This window comes from Aspergillus brunneoviolaceus (genome assembly GCF_003184695.1).
Source record: "Aspergillus brunneoviolaceus CBS 621.78 unplaced genomic scaffold BO95scaffold_7, whole genome shotgun sequence".
Taxonomy (NCBI): Eukaryota; Fungi; Ascomycota; class Eurotiomycetes; order Eurotiales; family Aspergillaceae; genus Aspergillus; species Aspergillus brunneoviolaceus.
Genome location: NW_020290737.1, coordinates 696,987 through 706,778, shown reverse-complemented (window position 1 = coordinate 706,778; position 9,792 = coordinate 696,987). Strand labels below are relative to the sequence as shown.

At 52.4% G+C, this 9,792-nt stretch overlaps 3 protein-coding genes across 3 annotated transcripts; 2 read left to right on the top strand and 1 right to left on the bottom strand.

Moving 5' to 3' along the window:
• Positions 1-32: 32 nt before the first annotated feature.
• BO95DRAFT_505218 (cytochrome P450) lies at positions 33-962 on the top strand (the record flags this gene model as incomplete). The annotated part of the gene is made up of 1 exon (XM_025591153.1): positions 33-962. A coding segment is annotated over one exon (930 nt), but the record flags the coding sequence as incomplete, so codon positions are not given.
• Positions 963-1,279: 317 nt separating this feature from the next.
• Positions 1,280-3,155, bottom strand: BO95DRAFT_511343 (uncharacterized protein; the record flags this gene model as incomplete). The annotated part of the gene is made up of 7 exons (XM_025591426.1): positions 2,672-3,155; positions 2,578-2,619; positions 2,229-2,483; positions 1,911-2,126; positions 1,583-1,703; positions 1,358-1,521; positions 1,280-1,301 (listed from the first exon to the last, which is right to left on the bottom strand). The coding sequence occupies exons 1-7, from the start codon at positions 2,893-2,895 to the stop codon at positions 1,280-1,282; spliced, it is 1,044 nt and encodes a 347-aa protein (XP_025446484.1). The 5' UTR covers positions 2,896-3,155.
• Positions 3,156-4,794: 1,639 nt separating this feature from the next.
• Positions 4,795-6,591, top strand: BO95DRAFT_353684 (cytochrome P450; the record flags this gene model as incomplete). Its single annotated transcript, XM_025582183.1, has 5 exons — positions 4,795-5,565; positions 5,625-5,939; positions 5,997-6,107; positions 6,169-6,323; positions 6,387-6,591. 5 exons carry the CDS (start codon positions 4,795-4,797, stop codon positions 6,589-6,591), a joined length of 1,557 nt encoding a protein of 518 aa, XP_025446483.1.
• Between the last annotated feature and the right edge of the window lie 3,201 nt (positions 6,592-9,792).

Below are 9,792 nucleotides of genomic sequence, written 5' to 3'. Positions count from 1 at the left end.
CCCCCGACCTCTTGCGAGCCGTTCCTAACTCCCCCCCCCCTCGTTCCTCCCGCAGGAAGTATCAATCCGGCGCGACGCGGCTGACCACCGGATGCATCCCGTCCATCATCGCGAAACAGGCGCTTCGTGCGCGGGGGGAGGTGGTCCGGTCCTTCGAGCAGTACTACGCGGATCGGGGATTCGAGCACCGCGAAGCCTCTCCCTACATCAACGCCCAATATCACATCTTCTCCACCAGCGGGCTGTCTGATGCGGACATCGCCAAGACGCAGGCGGCGTTCAGCATTGCCATTCTGGGCAACACCATCCCGGCCACGTTCTGGCTCATCTACCACATCTTCTCCAACCGAGCGATCTTGCGCGACTGCCGCCAGGAGCTGGAGGCCGCCCTCCGCCGCCACCAGACCGGACGCGCCGCCCTCGATCTGGCCACCCTGGAGCAAGCCTGTCCGATCCTCGCGTCCACCTTCAAGGAGACCCTGCGCATGCACTCGATGGGCACGTCCGTGACCCAGGTGGTCGAAGATCAAGTGATCGAGGGCCGGTACCTCTTCAAGAAGGGCGCCCTGGTCCTGATCCCGGCGATCATCCAGCACAGTGCACCCGCGGTGTGGGGGGCCGACGACGTGCATGCGTTCGACCACCGCCGGTTCGTGCGCGAGAACCGCGGCCCCGATCGCAAACGAGGTCCCAACCCGGTCGGATTCCGGGTCTTCGGCGGCGGGTGGACGTTGTGTCCCGGGCGCCATGTCGCCACGTCGATGATTCTCGGCTTCGCCGCCAGTACCATTCTCCACTTCGATCTGCGGCCCCGCCGCAGGGGTCAATGGGTGATGCCGACGGTCAAGAACTCCCACCTCGGCGTCGCCATCGCGCAGCCCGATGAGGATTTTGATGTGGAGTTCCGCTGCCGGAAGACGGAGGGAACGGCGTCTGCGGAACGGACAGGTGGCATCATATAGCTACTTGTACTTATACACGATATATGGCTTGAATATAGCTGAACAGATGGTTTGATTGAAGGAGTCTTAGGCCAAAGCCTTGAAAAAGCTTTGGCAAAGCTATAATGAAGCATACTTTGAAACACAAAGTAGGTAACATTAGTAGTCACCAAAGGTCTTCCGGATGATTAATACCACAGTAAAGAAACTTAGGGAAGCATTTGGCTTCTAGGGAGCGGCTGTTCTGTTCTTCTGCACTGAAAGCCCAACAGCCCATTGAATGGACAACACCGTTACACCAAATGGGCCAAACAGACCAGATAAGGCGAAGCCTGCTCTTAGTGAAAGGCGGTCCCTCCTCTGCCACCACGCTGTTACAAGGTGATCCTATTCCCAAGTTATTGCCTGGATCGAACCCCAGCCGCTCCATGGTCCGTTGCAGGGCCGCATTCTGCGCGACCAGTCCCACGCCCACGACCATACCGGCATCGATTGCGGAGCCCGCCAGACCGGCCTGTCGCCGGTGACGCCGCATCAGTGCGTCCAGATCACAATTGGCGGCCGCGTAGTTGGCGAGGCCCTGCCCCCGAAGATGGACGACACCCAGGAGAAGGAGACGAGATAGTCGAGCTGGCACTTACTCGTACCGGTGGCCCGGTGGCACGGTGGAGGGTCGATGCGCCGTGGACCTTGGGCTTCAGATCATTCTGCCACTGCGCAAAGGTCATCCGATCGACCACGACCGAGATTGACCCGTCAACGCTATCGAGGACGGATTCGTGCGGGGATTCGGCAAACAAATGAAGGCAAAGCACAGGGTGCATTCAATTACAAAGATACTATCTTCTGAATTATTGCTGCGGTTCCTCTGGGAAAGTCTCCCGAGGTTGCGGGAAGGACCCGTCGATACTCCGTCTTGATGCCCTATAAGTACCGGACTCTCCGGAGCCAAATCATACTTACACTTACACTTTCGCAAACAGATCCCATCCAGCAAGGGCCCACCTCCTCACCACAAAAAGGCCCGTCCCAATCAGCATAGCCACACCAGCAAAGACCTGCATTCCGACAAACGCACCTCCATCCCGCGCCTCCAGCGCGCCACCGATCGGACTGGCCACCAGGGCCGCAACCGCCACGATCAACCAGAGGGTGCCGGACCGCACCCCGATCTCGCGAATGTCACTGATCGAGGCGAACCCGTACAGGGCCGAGAACACCACGAGGGGCGCAGTCCCGGTCCCCGGGAGCCACAGCGCCAACACGATCACCCCAGCAAAGGCTCACATGGCGATCATGGTGTTCAGCCGGCCGAGCCGGTCGGCCGCTTTGCCGGGGAGGAGGCGGCCGAAGAGGCTGGCGCCGTTGAGGATCGGGATGAGATACCCGGCCAGCCCGGCGGACATGCCTTCGTATTCCGCCTGCACGATGATGTGGTTGAAGGGGAGGTACATGCCCAGGTAGAACAAGGCGCAGCCGGCGCCGAGCATGAGGAAAGGTGAGGGAGGAGCCACGCCCAATCCGTCGATGTCGGCGGGTCGTCTATGGTGTAGGTCAGGCAGATTTTCATGAGCGGTCGGAGGAGCGCGGCCAGCAGCATCGAGGTGATCGCCTTCCGCGGACCGAAGTCGCGCACGCGATCTCGCGCGTGTCCGTCGCCGTCAAAGAATCCGTATTCCTGGCCCAAGGTCCTTGTCAGGCGGAACTCACGCGCGAGTAATATTGCGAACACGGAGAAGTAGAAGACGAAAGCTGCTATCGGGCTGAGGTTGTTGCCGGTCGCAGATGCGTAGAGTTGGTGGATGAGCAGAGGTACGCCGGCGTGAACGAGGATCCAGCGATGCAGCTGGATGTCAGCGACGTAAGGAACTTTGTCGTCTTTGGAGTGAATAGGCACGTTTCGATCGAGATTGGTTAGATATCGGTTGACCCTTTCTAGGATCCATTGGGACATATTCGAAGCAGACTGCTCCCAGTTGCGTCAGATACAGGCTGTCGGACTTGGTATGGGATATTGACTATAGAGTTTGAGGCTCTCTTGTCGTCGGACGTAGGTTAGTGAGAAGTGTAGGAAGATCAAGTACCTAGATAGAACACTCTAGATGTTCGAAGTCCGTCAGTGTTGAAACCCGGTCGGAGTTTATTAGTACTGCACATATAGAGAAGGAAGCAGTGGTACTGGTGCAAGGCAATTTACCGCTGGAGTTACACAACAATTTGGAAACGAACCTGTTCGTGACTGTGTGAGAATTGCTTAATAGTCTAGAGAGTATGGACTTAGTGGGGGGGCTCATCCGGGAGTGAGAATCAGAGGAGGAGAGCTTAGGGCTCCACCAGGGTGCAACCCATACCCAAATGAAAAAACCCACTGCCTTCCAGGTGCTTCCAGGTGCCGAAGGCACTTCTCAGATCCCTGTAGGTACTGTAGCCACCTGGTATTACAGTATCTTATATCACCTCCAAAGTTAATTATTTTATGTTTTATGACTTACTAGTACTGACACCCTACAGCTCTAGACCCACTCCCTCAAGCCTAATGCAATATGAGCTAGGCCATCCACCTAAACCCATCCTTCACGTGTACAGTATAATCAACTTTGTTACCCTCCGTGGCTACACATTTCACAATTCTCCGCGCTCCACTGGTGAAAGCAATCAGTAGATCTGTTATTATATACACTAGAGTATATCTGAAACATATGAAAGAAACATTGCTTAAATTACAGAATGCAAATATATCACAGGTCTTTTATAAGATACTATTTAAACGTGGCTGCATAATAACTTCAGGGAATTGTGAGATTGGTGGCCACGGAGGGTACTGTGCTTTCAAAAGACCAAACAAGATCCTAAGGCGTTACATTTGTACCGGTATGTAAGAAGATTGAATTAATACAGCCTGTACAAGGTGCTTTCGGCAACCTTTGATTTAGTTCACACCAGCAGAACTTCTAGATCTAGCCACAACAGATAGATAATAATGACACTGGTATACCACCCGTATTGGTGATAAGAATACCTTCCGCCTCTGAAATTTCGAAATCTCGTCATGTATGAGGGATTTCTGATCGTATACTAAACGAGGATATCTAGGGACTTAGTTATAGATACTAGTAGGGAAACCCTCAGTGCTTCGCCTAGAATTGGACTCACTAATTTGAAGAGTTGGCGGCTACCTCTTTGATAGACATATTTAGCAGGAGAAGCTCTATTTACGCATGGGAACCGGCATGCCACCGCCCGCAACACCGCTTGCCCGCCCGGCCCTGGAGTGGCGTATGCATCCTCCTGGAAGTTTATATACAAAAGTTGTTCAATCAGCACATGAGACAAATTGAAGAGCGCTGCATTGTTACTTCTTGGATACATTGCCTTGCCTAAAAGGGCTGGAGGCTTCAGGGTTCCGGCTGTGAGGAATGTTGTCGTCATAATAAATCACCGGTGGGAGGGAGTTTTTTTACATCAACACCAATGTGTCTAACACCCGATCGAGTGCAAGGGGGTGGGATTCTTGCGTAACATCAAAGCATCATCAGCTGCATAATTATGTATCAAGCAATAAGAGAGCAGGCTTTACTCAAAATGACCCATCATCTCCTTATTTTCTTGGTAGAGCTTGATTTACATCTCGTTCAAATGTTCGTATTTAGGCACTATAAGACATGTCGGGGAACAGATAGCTCATAATAGCGTTTTTTGCCTGCTCTTTTGAAGAATAACTATAATCAATTTTTAATCATCAGGTCATCAAAATACCTCATTACCCGAGGATCCCAACTAGTGCGCCATCGTCTAGTTCTACTAGCCCTTAGGTCATTCCATATCTACTCTCTTGAGCAGCATGAATCTTCTCATGGGAGCGTCCAAATTATTCACTCCTCTCCACTTGCTGTTAATATTTGGAGGGACTTTTCTTGCATATATTCTTTGCACCCTCGTCCACAGATTGGCCCTGGGCCCTTTGGCCAGGTTTCCTGGACCTAAGCTTGCTGCTGCAACGCGCTGGTATGAGTTCTACTTCGATGTCGTCAAAGAAGGGCAGTTCATGTTTGAGATTGAACGTATGCATGAGAGATACGGCCCGGTCGTTCGGATCAGCGCCTTCGAGCTCCACATCAAAGATCCCGACTTTTATAACACCCTCTATTCTGGCCCTCTGCACAAACGAGAGAAGTATAGCTGGTTTGTCTCTGCACAAGCCCCAGGGACCACCTTTGCTGCAAGTGGACATGGTCACCACCGTGCGCGTCGGGGCATCCTGGCCTCGTTCTTCTCCAAGCAGTCGATCCGCGCTTTTGAACCCGACATCATACGGCGCATAGATTCAGTATGCTGGCACCTAGAGAATGCGATGAAGCGTGGCAAAGCCATTGAATTGCATAATCTATTCATCAACTTCGCTGTGGATACCGTGTCTCTCTTTGCCTTTGGCCCTCGCTATTGTTTCAACACCCTGGATTATCCCGTGCTGACGGATATGTGGAAGAAGGGGGTGAACTCGATCTTTGAAACGCTCATCCTACTACGGCATCTTCCATTCCTTTACACTGTTTCGAGGTACTTTCCTGCGTGGATTTGCTGCCTGATCCAGGCTCAATACAGAAATATCAAACCAGTTGAAGAGGTGAGCTTTACATGAAACGCAGCGTGATGACATCACATAAAGTAATAAATCGCAAACAGGCAATCGAAGAGCGAATGACAGAGCTCTTCAACTCCCGCAAAGCTCAAGTCTGGGACAAATCCATCTTTGCCAGCATCCTCCAGGATGACGGCAAGCATCCCAGCACAGAGACGACGCTACCACGTTTAATCGACGAAGCCAAATTCCTTCTGGTCGCGGGAACAGACGCTCCATCCCAGGTCATGGCGATAACCTTGTTCCACGTGCTCCGGAATCCCAGAGTCCACGCGAGGTTGAAGGATGAACTCACGCAAGCCCTTCCAAGGGCCGCGATGACCCCTTCGTGGCAGGAGATGGAGAAGCTACCGTATCTTGTCAGTGGCCGTATCAATCCCATTTGCCTGCCAATACACTGACTAGGGGTTAAACAGTCAGCTGTGATCAAAGAAGGCTTGCGACTTTCGGCGGTGGTGACCTCCCGTCTCCCCCGCATTGCACCCGACGAAACCCTATACTGCAACGGCTGGGAGATCCCGCCAGGGGTATGTATTTACTCAGATCGTGTGTGCAGGACCTTTGAAATCTGACATTTTCGGGCCATAGACACCTGTGAGCATGTCTACACACTTCATTCTCCGGAACCCAGCCATAGTTCCGCGACCGATGGAGTTCTGGCCGGAACGTTGGGAGGCGAATCCCCAGTTGGAGCGGTATCTTGTTCCCTTTTCGAAGGGAAGTCAGGCGTGTTTGGGTCCCAGGTAGGTGCTCTGGATACGGTTCCCAATGCCTTTGACTCCATGTGGTGACTAATACCGCCGAAGCATGGCCTACTGCTGGCTGAACCTGGTCCTCGCCACCGTGCTCCGTAGGTTTAGACTGGAGCTTTTTGACACATCGGAGAACAATGTGGCAACAGTACGGGACTGTTTCAATGGTCAGACTGCTCCTGGTCAGAACTGTATCCAGGTCAAAGTCCTTGGGTGCCAAGCGCCCACGAACACCTTGACTTCCGATCAAGTGGGGTAATGCGATTGGCTTGATTCCACGCTCTCATTTTCTTGACATTCTGCAACATATCTCGGTATCCACCTTCAAAGGCGGCCCTTGTTATGAACGAGATTCACCTCTGGAATACCAGGCTGGGCTGCGTCGTGTGATGGTGTCTTCCAACAAGTATATCATCCGTCCATCCTTACCGAGCTGTCTCAAATGTCGTCATAGTCACTGAAGACGTCCGTAGAAGTGTGCCGGACACCAGATGTATCCAGCTATTCCAGGAGTTGTAGCTAGATCTGGCCGGGTACTATGGGACTATGTTTCTCGACAGTCACACTGTAGTGAAGCAGGTCCGTTTTGGAGACGCACTGGTTATCGCGAAGGTTCTCATTTCGGCAAAGCCTACAAATAGCCCTAAGTACACGAGGACACTGGCCCTAGACTTGCATGATCCCCAAGTTTTTATGATATTTAGCATCATTACTGTCAATCTTTTCTTTCATGCGATCCTCAGCAAGAAGAAGTGTATAAATGGCATGCAAAGCACGTTGTTAAAGTTGTAGACTCGTCACTTCGTCACCCACTCGGGAGCCAATATGAACTCGCTTCAACCCCCTCACCAGCCCCGGAAGTCTCCGGTAGGAAGCTTCACGTAATTCATCTTTAGCTAGTAGTCAAAGCGCGACTGAATTAGGTTCCAGGATTCCGACCCACCAGCACGTAGGTTAAGTCAGTGCTTGCTGGGAATGAGCTCCCGGGAGTACTACCGGGGCCAGGAGCCTAGCGTTTATGCATTTCGCCAACCATACGAACTTCCGTCGTCTTCACACGAGCTACTAGCACGACTAGTGTCCGGGGGAATTGATACGCCCCCTACAGCAGCGCTAGGCAGCTTTTGTATCACATTCCCAAATCTCCGGCGTGGCGTGCTGCAGTGGAACATAGTGGCTGGGACGGGTGTGATACCAGTGCAATACTGGCACCGAATCAATAAGCCCCAATCGCGCAGATCGACATCGATCTCCATGCAGCGAACGGTACTAACTACGACATCCGGCGTTAGTTGTTTTTTACCTTTTCCTTTTTTCTTTCTAATCATCCATCTATCTTTGTGCCATCTCCGACAAAGGCCACCATTTACCGATTTACCGAGCCCACGAATAGGAACCATGCTCACCTGTACCTTTTACCACCGACTGCTGCTCTGGGGCACGCGATAAGAAAATTCTGAGATGGAAATTGAGGCATTTACTCCCTTTACCACATCCCAGGGTTGAGGCTACTCCGAGACACCATCGAGGTTCCTGGCCTCGGTAGTAGAATTTCGGTTTCCGTTTGCCGGTTAAGTATAGTCACAAGGAAGTCTAAGTGTTAGACGTCACGCAATCGGTTGTCTTGAGGAGAGCATCCAGATACATTACCCAGAATGCAACCGTACTGACTCGAGGAGGATGAAGCTGCAATGATGGTTGATCGTTGTCAGACTACATTGCATCTAGGTGATGTTTCGCAGCCCCGCAGGTAAGGCAAAGGACGTGCATCTGCCGGCTATTCTTTCCTAATCCAGACTCATATCCCCTTCTTCAGCACGTAGGAAGCAGACTCCATTGGGTGAGATGTGTCTAGGAAAAATGCACACGAGCAGGCTGTGCCCGACTAGATCGCCCGCATACGTGAACAGACCTTCCCTAGCTTCGAGGGCAGCGGGGCCGTACAAGAAATTTCTTTCTAATTTATCCCTGGAAAGAAATTCGTATTCCACTGACACCATTAAAAAGGGCCAGTGAGCAAGATGAGCCATGATTGTTGAACCGAATAGACAAATTATGACCCAGCTCACCATCGCCCCCCTCCCCTCCCGGCCTGACCACATCTCTCAATTGATTTGCCGGCAGCGTATTCATCCCTTCTTGCCCTATAAATACCCACGTTTCTTCTGTTCAAAGACCACTTTCATTCAATCATCGTCGCCAGCCTGCGATGGATGGACGTCTACCTGGACTTCGGGAAGCTCGGCCGTGTCCGACGGTATGATATCCCCGAGACCAAGGTGAAAGGTGTTTGCTGGGTGCTGCCGGCCAGCGATCTGAGTGGGGACGTTGCTGCGCAGCCGTATGAGCTGAGGTTTGTGTTGGAGGGGGCGGCGATGGAACGGTTGCGGCAGGATGCGCTGTGGCGGTTGGTGCTGGTGGAGGAAGCCGCGTGAGAAGATTTTGAACGTGCCGGGAAGGGAGGAAATCAGGGACATGCGCTATGCTTCATCAGCAATGACAGGAATACCTTCCTTCTTCAGTGAGCCAGCGGTGCGGCCAACAGCTTGGCTGTTCTAGTGAGGCACGGATGAAAGGGAATCGTTTCCAGATCCAAGTCGCGCATCAAGGAAGAGCGTAGAAAAGTCACTCACCATTGATAAAGCAAGCCCACCACCTCAAAGGCACACGAACAGTCATCAAGGCTCTGCCTCTGTAGGTACGAAATGAGCCGTTCTCGCGACCGTCGTTTCTGCAGAGTAGCCCATCGAAACTCTACCCCGTCTCAGCAGCACGGCCGCAGCAACCCCAACCCTCCCAGCCCCGCACACCCCGCAGGAGTCAGCATCTCAAGCCCAGGCCAGTATAACCTTGATGAAATGACCCCAAGATAACTGTTATTGATCTCCTAATCCCCGACTCTGAAAAGAAGGCTAGTCGCCGATCCTACGTCTGCTCGGCGCAAACACGGAGGGCGGGGTGAGGATGGGAGTGGGAGTATCAAATTTTCCAAATAAATCGGAGTAGAGCAGGGTCCAACCTCGGCGATGCAGCCGGAGACTCCTTGGTTGTATCTCGACGACTGTAGTAAGTAGTAACCGCTCCAGCAATGATGATAATACTTCTCCCTTCAACCCAATTGGTGCCCCGTTGTGTCCATCGGGCACCTGGAACCATGTGGGGATAACCAGAACACACGGAGTACGTAGTCGGGGCCCACTGGACTGGTTCTGCGGCTGTACCCGCGCCAGAGGACCCTTGGTGCGTGGCTTGGTTGAATCTGATATTGGTAGATAGTAGTTCTAACAAGCGTACAGACGCATCTGGAAGAAGTCGAACCATTCCGGATGGTGTTTGCTCAGTCTCACTACCTAGTAGTATCATGGATGTGAGTGCATGACTTCACCAGCACAGCAGACAAATCCGGTCCCAGGAAGCGTACTGTACAAGGCAGATAACCTTTTTATCAGATTGAAATTCT